The sequence below is a fragment of the Manis pentadactyla genome, chromosome 11, assembly GCF_030020395.1.
Source record: "Manis pentadactyla isolate mManPen7 chromosome 11, mManPen7.hap1, whole genome shotgun sequence".
NCBI lineage: Eukaryota > Metazoa > Chordata > Mammalia > Pholidota > Manidae > Manis > Manis pentadactyla.
In genome coordinates this window covers 27,412,021-27,429,532 of record NC_080029.1, presented here as the reverse complement: position 1 = coordinate 27,429,532, position 17,512 = coordinate 27,412,021, and the positions used below count along the sequence as shown (strand labels likewise).

General features: G+C 47.9%; 1 protein-coding gene across 6 annotated transcripts in view; it reads right to left on the bottom strand.

Annotated features, from left to right (window-relative positions):
• Window positions 1-10,623: 10,623 nt before the first annotated feature.
• The window catches only part of AREL1 (apoptosis resistant E3 ubiquitin protein ligase 1), a 61,444-nt gene continuing 54,555 nt past the window's right edge, over window positions 10,624-17,512 (bottom strand). For all 6 annotated transcript variants that reach the window (XM_036913181.2, XM_036913183.2, XM_036913184.2 and 3 more), the window contains 3 exons: window positions 17,386-17,475; window positions 16,820-16,995; window positions 10,624-16,713 (listed from right to left, as the gene is read on the bottom strand). In XM_036913181.2, coding sequence (XP_036769076.2) covers window positions 16,611-16,713; window positions 16,820-16,995; window positions 17,386-17,475 — 369 coding nt within the window. In that variant the 3' untranslated portion in view covers window positions 10,624-16,610. The remainder of the gene's footprint in view (window positions 16,714-16,819; window positions 16,996-17,385; window positions 17,476-17,512) is intronic.

Genomic DNA, 17,512 nt, shown 5'->3' with positions numbered 1-17,512 from the left:
GTTGGAGAGGGAGGGGCATGACCTGGGAATAAGCCCCTGCCACTAGGGGCGGAGCCAAGTGTGGAGGGAAACTAAATCCAGATGGCATTGTTCAAGCCCCCAGAGACAAGAAGAGGGGCGTGGAGTCTGTCCTATTGTGAGCTTTTCAGTTACTCAAGCCAGTACATTCCCTTTTGCTACTCATTACTGTCAGAGTCCGGAGTTGTCTTCAGTTCCTGGGAAAGCTGACACCTGTGTGGCAAGCTGGGCCTGTTCTGCGCCCCTGCTCTTACTCTTGAGCACTTAGTTTCCTGCCTTGTCCCCAGGTGTCAACCACCACACACAGGTCACCACTCCATCCCACTTCCCACCTCTGGCCCAGCCACCCTGCTGCCTCCCTGAGGAGACCCCTTACCAAGGACAGGCTGCTTCCCCTCCCCCATCCTCCAGAGCTGGAGCCTCTACCTCCTGCTCACCTTGCCCCCGACCCTGCAAAGTCTTCTGCTCAAGTCTCTCCTTCTGAGGCAAGTTTGGCTGAATTCCTAGGCCCCACTTGTCTTTTGTGGCCCTGCCTCCTTCTCTCCATCAAGACAGAGGGGCACAGCCCAGTCCCCGGTGGCCAGCGGGAGAATGCCACTCACAGCCTCGGGAGTCACACTGAGGCTCACACCCCTGAAGGCTCCCACGTTTATTACCTGTCCCAGTGTCTCCCCATAACCGCAGGCCTGGGCAGCCTCAGGCTGACTCAAGAATATTGGAGCTCTCCCACCTCCATGTCCTGGTAGAAGCCATGTCCTAAGGGCAGATCAGGGACCTCAGACTTCCACTTCCTTTGAGAAGATTTCCATCTTCCTTTTCCACATTCTAGGGAATGCACTGTCAACACCACTTTTTGGTACCCTGACCTAGGACATTTCTTGAGCTGTCCTCTAGTTCTTCCCATGTTAACGGTCACTCGGTATATGATTTGCCTCTTTGACTGGCTGCTGTCTTAGTCAGTTTGGTCTGCCATAACAAAATACCACAGACTGGGTGGCTTAAACAACGGAAATTTATTTCTCACAGTCTGGAGGCTGGGAAGTCCAAGATCAAGAGGCCAGCAGACCAGTGTCTGGTGAGAGCCCTCTTCCTGGTTTGCAGATGGCTGCCTGCCTTCTCTCTGTGTGCTCACATGGCAGAAAGCAGCTCTGGGTTCCTCCTTGTCTTATAAGGACACTAAATCCATCATTGGGTCCCTACCTTCATATCCTCATCTAAGCCTCATTACCTCCATACCTCCAAGGGATTAGGGCTTCAACATATGAACTACATTGGCTGCATAGCAACTGGACTGTAAGTATAGCAAAGTGCTCTAGGAACCCTGAATGAAGAAATCAATGAAATGAGCCAGTGAATGAATGAATAGACTAATGATGAGAGGCAGGCACAGGAAGGACTGACTGGAGGGGCTGAAGAATCAAAAAGCCCTAGAGGGGGTGGGGCTTGGGGGGGGTCTCCTGAAAGCCCTTCAGTGAGGATCCCAGGTCCTCTCCAGATCAGAGCCAGAGGGCTGCTATGTCTCCTCTACAGGCTCCCCTCTCCACCCTCTGGCACCCATTCCCCATTCCTGTTCTTCACGGGCACTGCCAGAGTTCGCAGGGCCCCACACAACCCAAGGGAGCCACAGATGCCTGCAGGGATTTGCAGCAATGAATGAAAAGTCCCGATCTGTCTTGGATGGAATGTGGCTCTGGAAAGAAAGCCTGAAAGCCACGAGTGGGATGCAGATGGGAAGCAGATGTGGGGATGAGGGAAGTCCCCAATCCAGCACCTCGGGCCCACCTTGGAGAACACATCCTTTCCCTTTGAAGGCTGATGGGCAAGGCTGTGCCAGGACCAACGGAGCCCTAGGTCAGGGCCCAGTCTGCTCAGCTGTTGCCCCCTTTGTCTTTCTCTTACACTCCACAAGCTGCCTGCTTTCTGGGTTTCTCCTGTCTCTCTCTTTCCCTCTGTCTCCCAGTCTTTCTGTTTCTCCCCCTTCGTGACCACTTGTCTTACACTGTTTCTTGCTCTCAGGTGGTCTTTGACTCCAGGTCTGTCCTCCATCTCTGACTCTCCCTGCCTCCCTCTTCCTGGCTGCTTCCCAAGGCCAGTGCCCTACTGTCCATGCCTGGGTAACTCTGCCAATAGGGCTGAGCCCCTGGGGTGAGGAACAGGGAGAAGAGGCCAAAGGCAGACAGCAGCCCCAGTTCTGTGAAGGAGGTGGTTTTACACCAGAGAGGCCTGAGCAGGCTGAGGACAAGAATTTCCCACTCACCCGCAGGGCTATATATTTAGTCTGAATTGAGGGGGGCAGGTGGCACCTAGCCTGGAGCTCCAGAGCCTGTAAGAGCGACCCCGCTGCAGTCCCTGCCTAGCCTGAGGTCCCCCTGTGACATCTCTCTTGTGCTCCTGGCATGGATTCTGCCCACTCTGTCACCAGAGAGAGGAAGCAGAGCTGGGCACCACAGCCACTGTCTCCCCCAAGGACACAGGCCCTGGTGCAGGCAGGCAGGCAGGATGGGGTGTGCTTTATATCCCTGCTGCTCTCCCAAGCGTTCAGAACAGCCCTTCCCTTTCAACTCCTGTGGGGCCTCCGGCTCCAAAGGCAAATGTGCTCTCCCTTGGGCTTCTGTACAGCCTAAATATTTCAGCCAGGTGATATAGGCTCCACATCCAGTTGCCTTGTTTTCCTTTATGGGTCTGTCCACAGCCCTCTGGGCTCATAGACAAGACTCTGGGACTCTCTGTGGCACATTCCAGAAGCTACTAGTGATCTCACACATTAACTTTAAACTCATGTACAGGCTGGGAATGCTGTGCAACTGTTGGGGGCAACTCGAAGGATGCACTGAAAACCACGCCAAAACAGGTTGCTGTCATTTTCAGGAGACAGGAATTATTTAAAGGGCAATTTCACAAATGCTTCTGTGAATGTGACTGAGGATGCTGTCAGAATACATCTGGAGCCCATCTCCCTGGCACTCTCCAAGTCTCTGCTCAGGGCTGCCTTCTCTGCCCAGCAGGCATTTGTTCCAGGACCCAGAGGTACCCTGTCATCCCCAGCACTGGGCTGGCACCAAGGGGCCACCACTGTGGAACTGCCTCGTGAGGTGTGCTCCCTGGAGGCTGTGGGGGATAAGCCCTCTGCTCTGGAATCTGTGCGTTGAACACCTATTACATGCTGATGCTGTGTGGGCAGAAGAGGTAAGTGGTGAGCAAACCACACAGAATACCTCTGCTCATGAAGGAAGCAAATAGGGTAGTGAGTCCTGGCGTCATGGTTGGGTGCACCCCAGAGAGCACGCAGCAGGTTGCAGCAGTTATCTCTGAGCTTCTGTTGTTTCACCCGTGAATTGGGGGTGATGACAGGGCTGTTTTGAGGATCCAGTGAGATAGTCAACACATGGTAACTAGCAAGAGAGCAAACCATAGGAAGGGCATGGAGCTACAGCAGCCGGTAGCAACGGCAGACAGGGCATGGGCAAAGAGGGTGGTGTCAGCTCTCTGCCCAGGCCTTTAGGTTCCTGTATCATTTCAGGACTCCCCTGCCAGCACCTCTCCCCAGCTGTTGGAACCTGCTTTGGCCACCTTCATAGAGGTCAGGGAAGTGCCTGGGAAGTTACTGCCCTCAGCCCCCAAACAGCAGCTCTGGGTGTGGGATACAAACACCTCCATTTCCTGAGCTCCTTGCAAACTGAGCCATGTCTCTCTGCGGCCTCTTGCTTGACATTGCATCCTTGTTTGGACTCCTCTTCCCAGTTCTCCTCCCCCCCCCACTCCTAGGATGATTCCTAAGAAAGTATCACTTTCACACGAACCCTCGTTGCAGGATCTGCTTCTGGGGAATACAACTTAAGGCACTGGGACCTGCCAAGTAAAGGTTAGGGGGTGTTCCCTGAGCTGGGTGACCTGGTCTTCCTGCACAGCTGCCCTCCGTTCAAGGCAGGTTCATCCAAGTTCCTAAGGGAGCTATCACAGTAGCTTTCTAACCTCTGAAGAAATCTGTGCTTCCTGTATTTGGACATGGCAAAGTCCAGTGCTGTGGGAAGCTGGCAGGTTGACCCTGGTCTGCAGCTCTCAGCTCTCTGTTCAGAAAATTGTCCCAGCTGCTGTTTTTCCTCCCTCCAAGAACCTACACGGGGTGTCAAACAATGGTATAAAATCCATATTTAATTATTACCATCCTTCTCTATTTCTGGGAACCCCAAACAGTTATCTTGAATTAATCTTTTATTGCCACTCTTCCCACATCTCATCAGAGGGGAAATGGCAGACCTACCCCGGACAGAAACGTACAGCAGGGGCAGGGGTAGATCCAGATGCTGGTCTGGTGTATTTTTCCAGACTTTGTGATGTTTGTGGTACTTCCTAGCTTTAAAATTTTTTCATGACTTGTGATTTTTTTTAAAATTCCAAATAAATAATCTCCTTCATACCCAATTTTGTATTATTTTTCTTTAAGAGGGATCCCAACATTTTATAAGGTTCAGACATCAGAAAGCCTCGGGATGCTTTCACCATCTGATGAGTGGAAAAATTTTTCAACCTGACTTCTGGCTCTGTACATTTCAACCCATTCATACACTTCTGGTGCCAAATGTGCTAGCTTCTGGCCTTGCACCTGTCACTGCCAGGTGAGTCCCCAGGGTGCAGTGAGAATATTCTAGAAAGCCATTTCTAACCAGGTCGGCTAGCAATCTATTACATGTCATAAATGTGTTATACATAATCCAACTGCTTACTTTCCCAACATAATAGAGGTTAGGGAAGTGCCTGGGAAGTTACTGCCCTCAGCCCCCAAACAGCAGCTCTGGGTGTGGGATACAAACACCTCCATTTCCTGAGCTCCTTGCAAACTGAGCCATGTCTCTCTGCGGCCTCTTGCTTGACATTGCATCCTTGTTTGGACTCCTCTTCCCAGTTCTCCCCCCCCCAACACTCCTAGGATGATTATATCCTATCAGTAAATCCATCTGAATATATTCCCAACTCAAATTTCCTTAGTCACATTCCTGAATGCCACAGCCACCTCCCCCAATGTGACATGAAGGAAGGTGTGCACACACAGAGGAGAAATCATGGCAGAGACAATGATCTGAACCTACTATACTACAGTTAAAAAATCTTAAATTAGCAAATATTATAAAATATACGATCTTAAAATATATATATGACCTCGGAAGAGGCTCATACAAGTGAGAGGCCCTAAATGTAGGCCTCACTGGCTTCTCAGGACATCTGACTCTGGTGGCTGAACTCACTATGACACTTGGACACATAATATTTTAAGGTCTGTGGGTTTCAGCCACACCTTGTGCATGTGTGTAAGGGAGGAGAGGGCTATTATTCTGGGCTTTCCTTTTCTTTGGTGCCCTACAACCCCAAATCCACTGGGCAAGGCTGAGGAGGGACAGAAAATGAGGCCTGTGGTCAGGGCTTGCAGTGAACTTGGTTCTAGTTTGGACTTTAGAGCAAGAGACATCAATAATTATGTGCCCAGCTGCTCTTCGTTTGCATTTTCTTGGTATAATTTACACACTTAATTTTTAAACCAAAGTTTCTTCTGAAAAAAAATTCCAGGCTTGTCTTTGCTGAATAGAAGGACAAGGGGATTTAGCTACACCCAGGCCAGACCGGTTGCAGGAATCAGATCATTCCAAGGGGCAGGGGGGTGGAGGAGCTCCACCAATGCCAGAGTCCCATGTGGGCCAGTGGAGGCGAGAAAGCCAATGCCAACGTTTATAGGAAGTTCTGTGATTTGCAAAGCATCTTTCACATCTATTATTTCATTTGAGTTGTGTAGGTGTTAGAATCAATATTTTCTAGTTAAGAGAGATTAAGCAATTTATCCAAGAGTGTTCAACTAAGAAGTGGTAAGGTCAGGATTTGAACCCATATCTTCCAAATTCAAATCTACAACAAAGCCAAAGATAGCTGTGGATATGGGTCTACTATTGATAATAATAGCAACGATGATAATGCCTACCTTTCTTTTAGTTTTAATACGTGTTAGACTGTGTTATTAAATAAGAGAACTTTGCACAGTTCTCTTATTTAATCCTTACCTCCCTGACATGAGCTGGGTTTGAAGAATAGGGAAGAAGGATGGACTGGGATGCGCAGTGGTCCTCTCAGGATGAACAACATAGCAGAGGCTTAAAGACAGGCACGAACTGGGCTTGTTCAGATCACATTCACCGTGCTTGCAGAGCGCTGTCCTTGGGCCTCCAGCTGAGGTAGGTCAGCCTTCCAGGACCTCGCACCAGCATACTCTTCCTAATGGAAAGGGGCTGCTCCCACATAAAGTGGGGTCTGGCAAAGCTCTGGCAGCAGCAGCTGGAAGAGGCTCGCGGTCATATGGTGGCTTCTCTGCAAGACAGAGGCCTGCCAGGGTGAGCTGGGATGTCACTGAGGCTCCCAACTTTCCAGCCAAGCGACGGGCTTGGCTCCCACACTTTGAAGTTTACCGGGGCTCCTGGTAGCCTGTGGGCCTTGGCTAGCTCCTGTCCTTTAGCTCCTCTTCCAGTTCCCACCAGGGGCCTGGAGCTTAGGCAACTCCCTAAAGTGTCTCCCCCAGCTGATTTGGGTTGATGGAGAGACACCTCCTGGCCCAGAGACAGAGGCTGCTGCTGGCAGTGCAGCAGAAGCCTGAGGAAGCAGAGAATGGTGGGGCTGGGTGGAGGAGTGCCTGCCAGACTGGCTTCGTGTGGGCCCAGACGTCAGAGGCCCACAAAATCTGGTTCTGGTTTGAAGTATGAACAGAACACTAGCAACTCTTACCAGTTTTCTGGATTTGACTCCAAACTCCACTTAGCTTAAGCTTGTGTGAGATAATGTGTCTTGACACTTAAACTCATCACTGGACATGGAATCGTAGGCAAGTTACCTCTCTGTCCTCAGTTTCCTCATCTGTAAAATGGCAGTAGTAATTATCTTTTTGTAGATTGATAATGAAGATTAAATGAGTCAACACAGGCAGTGCTTAGAACAGGGTGTAGCATAGTATTAGATGCTGGCTGTTGTTAGAGGAGTTCTGGGATTACTCCCTCAGGCTCCCCGGTATTTTCCCTACAAGTTCCTATCAATTTAAATGGATTGAGATTGCAGGGCAAATGCAGGAGAAACTTCCAAATTCCTACTTGCCAGCCTTTTGAGGCTGCTGTGACTAACTGCAAGCTCTGGCTTGTTTTCTTCTCTCTTGCCACCTCCAGTCCCAGGCTAGTTTCGAGCTCTCACAGAGCCTGTTTCAGCTTATATGCAGCTGCTAGCTGGAGCGGAATGTTTACTACCTCGTTAGCACCTCCCCTCTGCTCATTGTGGGCACTAATCACTTCAGTTTGCTCCCTCTGGAGTGACTCTGAGCTGCCTTTGAAAAGCAGACCACGTGATGGCCTGGAGACTTCAGCTGGTCCCAATTCTCTCCCTCCATTGCTCCCCTTACCCAGGAAGAGAAACAATTTACTGAATAGATTTTGGTGATATATATAGACATTTATAGAAAATAGATCAGACTTGTAACCCTTCTGGAGCACCTGGAACAAAACCTTTAAGAGCTTTTCCCAGCGCCTTCCTCTTCTTCCCCGCCCCAGACCTATGGGCCTGCCCCTCCTCTTTGCCACTGCAGTTTGGTATAGGAATCAGGGAGAAGGCAAGGGCCCAAATGCGAAGCAGATGTTTGGGACGATGAGTGAGGGTGGGGTGGAGACAATAGGAAGGATGTGGCCCCTGCTAGAACTGCTTGTTGCTCTGACCTACTGCCAAGGCTGAGAAAAATAGAGTGACTGTTCCTGGTTAAATACCCAGCTTTTTATTCATGCCAAACTTTCCTGGGCCTCAATCCTCAGAGTCTCTGGCTCTGCTTCCAAAGTTCTCCATATCCTGTGCCAACCACTATCTTGGCCCCCTTTTCCCACCATGCTAAGCCCCTAAGCTCAGTCTGAACCCCAAAAGTCAGGACTGGGGTTTTGTTTTCCTGTATAATCCAAATGACATTATTTTGAGCCAAAACTCAAGATATGAAATAAGTTTTGTGCTGTTTCCGGGTATGAGAGGCAATCTAGAAGACATAGCCTGGATGCCAAAACAATAGAATTTTCAAGGAGTAGGGGGATAAGTTAGAACTGTTGAAACCAGAAGCATAGCTATTGTACCCACACCTCCAGACATCTCCAGAGCTGCACACAGAAACCTGCCAGGATCCAGCAACACATCTATCTACCCTGACTGGAATAGCAAGCACCAGACCTGTATGAGAACACCCAAACTTCAATTCTACTGCCTTGACCTTTTAAGGAGATAGAGGCTGGCATCAACATGATTAATGCATCAGAGGAGAAATCCCTCTGGGAAAAAGTGCCTGCAAGTTTTCCTATAGGCAATGGCCTGCCCATTCACGTGTGATCCAGCTCAGAAGCTTTGGCAAACAACTTGAAGATCTACCCAAACCCGAGAGGAATAGGTATAAGCTGCAGCACACTACAAAAAGATGGCCAAAGACTCCATTTTCCTGGGTTTGATAAACATCAAGGGAAATTGGAGCCAAGCTCAGTGTTTCCACCCATAGTGGTCACAACTAACCATCTTCATGGCTGTTTATGAAGTTGACTAGGCTCGCTGTGCCTCTAGGCTCACTGTTATGGCTTTGTCTTTCCTCTGCTGCCTCCTGGGTATTCTGACCATAGTACGAACCCTACTGATTGCTGTTAGTATTGGAGATACTTCCCTCTCCCCACCCACTCAAGATTTTAATTTCATTCACTGAGCTACAGGCTACTGGCCAGTCCCCCACTGCCAAAGTCAACACCTGAGGTTTGCGTTGTCTGGGAGAGTATGTAAAAGGGAGAGTCTTAAGATCACAGAGTTCTCTTTCCCAGCCTTTCTGGGGATCTGCTCAGGTGATGGCCTATTTTGGGTATGAGGGGCTTGCTCCTTGGGTATCTTCGTTTAGAATCCATTGTTGCAAAGGTTCTTGCTTCTCTGAAAACCAACAGGGAGAGTAATTTCCCTCCTTTTGTATATGTGTAAGGAGCTAGACAAACTTCACTTGCAGCTGTTGCTCTCTATTATGGGAAGTCTCTCCAAATGCATAAACACAAATGTTTGCCACAAAACTAAACAGGAATGAGAGAAACTATGGGTGGTGGTTGTGGTGGTGGTGATGGGGTTGAGTGCCCAAGCGCCAGGGGAAGGAAACTCGAAGGGAAGTTAATTATTTATATGTCTGTCTCCCCCTAAAAGACTGTGAGCTGCTGAGAGGCAGGGATCACATTCTATATTGTGTCAGTGCCTGATAACACAGGAAATGTCTGCTGAAATGGGAGATCCAAAGAACTAAAGGGAAAAGGGAGGCCACAAACTCAATGACTGAACAGGAACATCAGATCTTTTTTTTGGATGTGGGGGCCGGGGAGGTACATTTATAGGAAATGAAAGACAACTTGGAATAGGATTACACCTAAGACTTATGAGACCTTGCACAAAATGGTAACACATAATCTTCCTCTTACACAATAACACATTTTGTTTTCAGCATAACATAAGAGTCATCAAAGACTCCAGCTGCCTGGAAAGAATATCCCTGACTCGGCTAACGGGCAAACAGGAATGTCTTGGCAACACCTTTGAGTGGGAGTTGAGGAGAGAGGGAACATTGTTGGTCGGTAAAGAGAGGATGGGAAGCTTCAGAAATTCCTTCATGTGCAAATCTACAATGCAGGTGAAGTGGGGGTTGTAGAAATGGTGATCTCATCCTAGACGAAAAGGACCCCTCACCCTGGGAGAGAAGCTATATAGTTCCAATAGAATCAGTCTTGTTTGGGGTGTTTCTATGTCTCCCTTTAACAGTGGTGTTCTTAAACATGTTTGCTTCCTCAGTGAGCTATCTACAAGGAATTTGGCCTTTGCCAAATGGTGCTGTTTCATGGAAGGTGAGTTTAGATACAAAAGATTTATTTAAATGAGCCTTTTTCTGCAGACTTAGTTACCAGAGATACACATCAGAGTATTGTGTAGCATGTCTGACCTCATTCTAATTTCATTTGGGTGAGACTATAGATTTTTCCCCAAAGTGGGGATATTAAAATTTCAGGATCTTTTCCCTCAGTTGTATCTTCAAGGGTGTCTTGTATTCTTTATGCAGGATTCATTTAAACTTGGAAGTCACTTGACTCAAGCCATTAGTTGGGATTCTACATAACTTCCTACATGCAAAAGATTTAAAAACCACTACCAATAACTCTCTCTCTTAGAGTAGGGCCTTCTCCCTACTCTAAATCCCAAACCCCCAAGTAACTGACAGGTAAACAAAGGTATAAAGTGTTCATCTGTCACACAGTGTCACCAAGTGAATGTGAGGCAGTCAGTGGGCACTGGTGGCTGGGGGCCTGGGCTATTTTGTAGTCTAAGCTAATCTGCCTGAGACAAACCAGAATTGAGGAAAGTTTGGACTCTGACATGAAACAGATCCATGGTCAAATACAGCTCTGCTGCTTACTAGCTAAGAAGCCTTGGCTGTTACGTCTCCTGAGGTTCAATGTGTCTTGTGTAGAATGGGGAAAACAAGACCCACCTTGCAGGGTCATTGTCAATACAAGACAATCTATAATAAAGCTTTTAGCATAAAGGAAGAGCTCAAAAAATGGCATTTATTATGATTCAATAATCAGATGAGTTACACCAAGGGTATTAGGCTGCCTTTCTCTGGGTTGTCTACCACATGGCAGGTTTGAGATGCAGTCCCCTCAAATAATTCCTCTGGCCTTTAGGGGGTCATGAAGGAGGGAGAGGAGGTCTCTTCACAGGTGTTTGGACTGGGTGTCTTGAATACCCACTCTCTCTAGCCTTCCTGGACATGATAAGGTAAGAAAAGAGCCACTGTCCTATACCAGTCACCCACTCTAGCATCCTCTACTGCCCCCAGATCCATATCACCTCCTGCTATGATAATTAAGCCCCCATATCCAAATCACCTTCTGCATGGTAATTACTGGGTGGTAAGCCATAGTCAATATGGCATCGCACATACCCTGTAGGAAAAGCTTTTTCCAAGACCTCCAAGTCATTATTTTTCTTAGTTAAAAGCATCACTTCACAGATCAGGAAACCGATACAAGATTGTCCTGCTCAACAGTGTAGCACAGAGAAGGCAAATAGTGACTCTGTGGCATCTTACTACACTGATGGGCAGTGACTGCAATGGGGTTTTGGGGGGACTTGATAATATGGGTGAATGTAGTAACCACATTGTTTTCCATGTGAAACCTTCGTAAGAGTGTGTATCAATAATACCTTAATAAAAAAAAAAGAAAGAAAAGATTGTCCTGCCCAAGGTTGAACCATGAGAATTAAAAACAAAATATGAATGTTTGTTCATTAGTTCATGGCTATCTATCATTCTGCCCAACTGTTATGAACATGTCCAAGAGATCTTCTTTGAGAAAAGGCCAAATGACAGGAGATGCCTGTGCTGCAGAGGAAGCTACAGGCCCAGAGCTCCTCGAGTCAGAAACATAGGCTAGAAGTAGGTTCCTGTCACCAGGGTCGGCCACTTGGTCAAGGACACAATGAGGTGCATAAATGAAATTCATTCCCTCATCTAACTGCTTGAGTAGCCCAAGATCACATTCTTCCTAGAGTCATCCCTAAGAGATAAAGTCCTACAACTTTTCTAACTCAGCAAGTTGCCTGGTTTGCAGCTAAACCTGCTCTAAGGCATTCATGACATCGAGGACTGCCAAGGCCATGTTGGCCTGCTCACTGGGTACTCTGAAGACGTAGCAACAATACCCCCAGGCTTCATTTGAGATAAACCATCCTTTGTCTCCTTGAAGGAAGGCTACAAGGGGAACTTGATGGGAAATCCCAGTTCTTGTAAGGTGATTTGTTACTATGGTTACGTGCTGATGTGTTTGATCCCTGCTCCTAGAGGTACCAACACTGCTACCACCTTCTGTTTTAAGAAGCTGCTGCAGCAGGCTGGTATTAACAAGCTAGGGCTCCACTGACAACCTGGACAACTTTGCTAATCCTACCTCTGATGCCACATCAAAACCTACCGCTATCAGTCCTCTGACTTCTGGAAAGAGACTCCCACATCTCCTTACCAGGAATTCACTGACCATTTTGTAGACGCTACACCTGATTCCACTGCACAGAACCAAGTCCCTTCTGTGGCTACTACCACAAAGTGTTCTTATATAAGCAAAATTAAAGTGAACTGAACCTGGGGCAGGGTGGGGAGAAGTAATTCACAGCAAGGCTATACCAACTCTAGGTAGACCCACCTATCACATACAAACCAAAACCTTCCCAATACCCCTTACTGATTTCTAAATCCACCCCCTTTACATCCCAAACAAAAAACCGAAGTTCTAGTAACTTTGGGATGGCTTTCTGTAAGATGGAGCAGAGATTCAGTACTGAGTCAGAAATATTAGCCTATTCCAGTTTTTGAGACAATTTAGTGCTGTCATTTTCAGTATTACCACTACACTTCTAAGATATTCAAGAACCTGCCACTGATCAGCAAAGAGAATCACGATCATGTTAGATCAGCCCACAAAACCTGTTCAGGGTATAAAAGCAATGGAGTTTCCAATGTAGAACATCTGGGGACGTCTTTGCAGAGATCTTGTAGTCTTTGAGTATGATTTATCAGACTCAGCGTCAGGAATCTGAGACTCTCATGGGGCAACAAAGATCTCATGAGACTTTTTAAACAAGTTGTGAGCTGTAGTGATTATCATTATTATGGAGAAACTGACCTTGGCTAGTGTCTTGTCAGGAGACCACATGGGCTCTTTTTTCTCGTCTCCACTGTTACGTTTAGGTCAGTTTGCAAAGAGAATTAGTGACAACTGTCTTAAAAGCTGGGTAAGAGTCACCTCTAGAGGGGTGAGACTGCAGTGCAGCCATGTTTTATTTCTTGACCTGGATGGTGGTTACCCATGTGCTGCCTTAGTAGTTATTAAATTGCACATGCTTGCTTACTTTTTGTACATGCACCTCAAAATAAGAAAGGGAATTATTCCTTTTTAAAGTACTACAGGAAACCTGGATCTGGTCTAGTATACTTAAGGGTCTTCGTGAAGCCCATGTTGAGGTAAGGAGCCCTCTGGTTCAAGCCACCTGCTGGAGAAACTGCAGTGGTCCTAAGTGTGGCTGGGCAGAGGTCTGAGAGCTCTATCTGCAGTGGCTCAGAGGGAACAGCGCACAAGAGGCAGAAGCTGGTATTTATCGTGAACAATCCGACACCCTCTTGAGTCTTAAGAATAACCTCATGATGGCCTGAAATCATTCAATGATGAATGTTCATAATGACCCATTCAAAGCCACAAGAGCAGCAAGTTTAAAAAATGCAGGACCGTTCACCCAAAGATGTAAAGTTAAAGGGATAGAATTTTGTTTTCTTTAAGACATCTCATACCACTCAGAAGCTTGATGAGCTGGGAGTAGAATGTGCTCTCGAAGAGTAGTTTTCAAGCTAAGATTCCAATTTACTAGCTCTGGGGGATGGGGGAAATCTGTATTTTAAAAGCAATTTCAAAGGAGATTTTTGTTTTGATTTTCCAGATTGGGAACCAATGTATAAGACACCATGATTATTTCCCCAATAAAGCAGGGTCCCCAACACTTTTCCTTCTAGACCAAAATCAGATCTGGTTTTCTCCCTGCCAAGCTCATCTTTGGTTGGAAAAGAATTGGTGCCACCTGCCAGCAGCAAATTTTGAGGGGCAGCGTTTTCATGTGCTATGCCCAAATAACCTGCGTACGTCTGGTGGGGCAGGGGTTAGGCATTGGAAAACAAATGTGTGATTGTACATAAATCAGAAGGCTGTAAACAACAAAGTATTAACAGGGTCACCTCTGCATTGAGCTGACCACAAGGACTTGTCTTGTCTCTTGGCTGTGTGAATGAGCACTGTGGTCCTACAAGGCAGTGTGGACAGTGATCTGAGAGAAGGGTGAAGGGCATGAAGTCCTGCGACAGTCCAGGGCTCCAGGTGTACATTCTAGCCCAAGCTGACTGCTTCTTAAGGAATTACTGGAGAAATACAAATTTCTAAATTTTTATTTTCCTTTCCCACCACCAATTTAAGTCCTGAATTGCTACTTAAAGCAGTTACTTGCTCCTTAGTCCTTTTAAACATTTTGTTTATTTACTGAAATATTTACACTATCACTGCAACTGTCTGGCCCTTTTGCCTGGCCTGATGAATTTGCAGCAGCGTGTGGTCTCTGCTGAAGTTCTAGTAACACACTGATGCTCTCCTTGGTGTTCACTTGGTGCCTGGCTTCTGCCAAAGACACTAAGAGGCCAGGAAATTTGCTGGCCCCCCAAGTACCTGGGCCACAAAGGCATAAATAAAAGAACTGGCCAAAATAAGAAACGTGGATAGGAAGCTGTCCAAGAAGTAACAGAAACTCCTCCTCCTCTCTGACATACTGTACCTTTCCCCACACTGCTGGTACCAAAGCAGGATTAGAAAACAAAGGTAAAGGAAAGGCCCAAAAGAGCACAGACACTTTTGAATAGAGTTAGGAGAGAGAAAGTAAACTAGAATAGGAAACCACAGCAGTGCCAAAGGGTTCTGTCACACAGAGACCCTGGGGCTACGGACCGTCACAAGGACACAAGCTGCCCCAGCAGGGGCTGCACTGGTGCCCAAGATGCTCTGCAAAGCGCTGTGACTGGAGTTTAAAATGACAGGTCGAGCCAAGAAAATTAAGTTGTGCTCCAGCCTCAGTCTCTGGAGGGCTGTTGGAGAAGAGAATGCAGAATCCAGAAGTGGAACAACTGCCAAAGACAGCAGAACCAGTCCACGTGCCCCCAGCTGGAAAGCCCTCCCTTGGCCTGAGGGGCAGCATCGTGCTTCCCAGTGTGATGATGAAACCTGCCTGTACATATCCCACGGGAAAACACTGGAGCAAGCAGCAGCACCTTGTCCTGGTCCCTGAGGAGAGCAGTGACCGTGTGGCATGGAGGCCTGATGCTGGATCCTGGACCCCAAGAATGAGTGAGGTCAGCACCCACACCAAGAAGGACAAATGACAACTGCAAAGGAGTGAAGTTGGCGAGTGAACTCTAGTCACTCAGGAGGTCTTGCTCCTCATGATCCCTGGGAACGAGAGGGCTCAGACATGCTTCCAGGAGGCCAAGGTGTTGCCACAGTCCTGCTGCAACTCTGGACTCTGTGTACTTGCTGGTTTTGGCAATAGATGGCTTGTAATAGTCTCAGAGTTGAATGCCCCATTGGGAATGGTAGCTTGCAGCAAAGCCTTCTTAAAAACATAAATTTGGGGAGTTGATGAGATTGAGTCTTGAAAATGTTTTCATTCAAATCATAATGAAAAAGGATATTGTTTTCTTCCAAGAAAGAGCTGCTGGTTCTCTTCAATCATCATGTAACAGTGGACCTAACTTATCTTCTTCCCTCCTTAGTTCCCCTTGCTGGAGACTGATGAGTGAGGGAGTGAACCAGGGAGGCTAGATGTTTACTGCCTGGCCTACCTCCTCTATAGATGCTCCCAGTGTCCTGGCCCCACGGACCTGTAATAAGCTCTTGGACTACTGAGCCCCCTTCCCTTCCCTCAGTGCTACCAGGGAATACCAAGGAAAGACAGAATTGGGGCCCGCTGGGATACTATAGTTACTGTCCCAATCCCCTGCTGGGAAAACTTCTTCAGTTAATAGCTAAAACATCTCCAGCTCTTGGCAGACTGCCTAACTTGGAGGTAATTGGCCAGGCCCAGCCACATCTCAGTATAAAGAACAAACTCAGAAGCAAGTATCAGTAGTCTTCGGGCCAGCGTGTGCCTAGGCATGCTCATAACCCTAAAGGAAAACCATACTCAGCACTGGAAGCTACTGCCCAGCTATCTTTTATATTCTTAGTCTGTTCGATTTTGTCACCTGCTCAAACTCAAGAAACAGCCAGATAGTTCTTTATGGATTAATGATCATTTCTAGAAATACCTTCAGGGAAAGCTCTTTTCCAGTTCTGACACCACAAAAAAAGATTCTCTTGTGCTATCAGTCCCTGTGAGAGGTAGTCCAGTGCTAAGGCCTGTGTCTGCCATTGTGCAAAGGCACAAAACCAAAGACTGTGCATGTGAGCCCCTTTCTACCTGTGCTTCTCCTGGCTCCTGGCGAGAAGAGGCAATCACCCTGCCCACAGAAAGGCCTTGAGTACTTCAGGTCAAGTAGTGAGGGCCGCAGAAGGGGCCTTCAGGAGCATCGGCACAGGAGGCTGAGCAAGGTGAGGACACCAGCCTTTCCAGAAAGCTGAGTCCTTCGAGTAATTTCCCTCAGCTGCTGAAGCAGCTCCCACTACTGAGATCTAAGAACCAAGGGAAATGACAGCAGCAGGGTCCTCTTCCTGAGTGAGTAGCTCAGATTATGTACTATGCCAGAGTGGCCTGTGGAAGGGTGGGCAGGGCAGGGGAGAAGGAAGGACAAGGCTGACAGGTGACCAAATACTCCAGACACTGGGGAGCATGCAGCAGCTTCTGGCTGATGGTTTTGTGTATGTCAGGGTCAATGGCTGTGATGTCTGTTACGTGCACCCAGATGCTTGGGAAAGCATGGGAGCCAAGTGGGTGGCTCAGACTTGTCAGAGCATGCCAAAGCCCTCGCAGCCCTCGCTGATGGCCAGCTGCAGCACCCTGTGCACCTCTTCATATGAGTCGTATGTAGGGAGGCACAGCTGGTTAAAACTGGAAGGCAAGGGGAGAAATGATTAATTCACACAACCAGAAACACTGGCAATGGCTGGAAAGATACCCTGCCACCAGAGCATGCATCAGGCAGTCAGATACTTACCACGTGTGTGCGGTTGGTAGTGTGCTATGGGTCGGAGCGGCGATTATCTGGAAGGAGGGGCAGAGGGCGGCAAAACCTCCGGGGGGCAGCTGAGAGGAGCCCGTTGTGAACTGAAGCAGCCGAGCCAACTCTTCCTGGGTCAAACTGGAAACCACAGTCCAGAACCACCTCATGACCTGGCAGGGAGAGCACAAGCCTAGGATTTGACCCCTGGGGGAAGGAATCAGATGCCCTGAAGGGGGGGGTACCCCAGTTACTGTTCTATGAGGACACAGGTAGGAACGGTTCGCGCCAGCAACCTCTCTAGGAATTTACATCATTGTATAGTCGGCTGGGTAGTCGCTAACTGCTCAGTTCTCTGTTTCTCCTCCCTATGTACTGCTCCTGCGGTGGTCAGCATGACAGTCCTTAGGGACCAGGCTCCCTTCTGCCTGGACAGCCTGTCTTTCCCATACATATCATTTTTTACCAGTTGACACATCTGTTTCTCTGACTGCTCGACCTTTTTCTTCTGAAACTTTCCTCACAACATGGCACAATCCAACTCAGAGGTTTGGCCCACTTACCTTTTCCCTGAAATGCCATGAACCACCAACGACTACTGCATGGGCTTTGAAGTCAGACACACTGATGTTCCCCGTCCCACACATCAGCAGCTAGAGAAGACAGTCAGAGGGACAAAGTCCCAACATG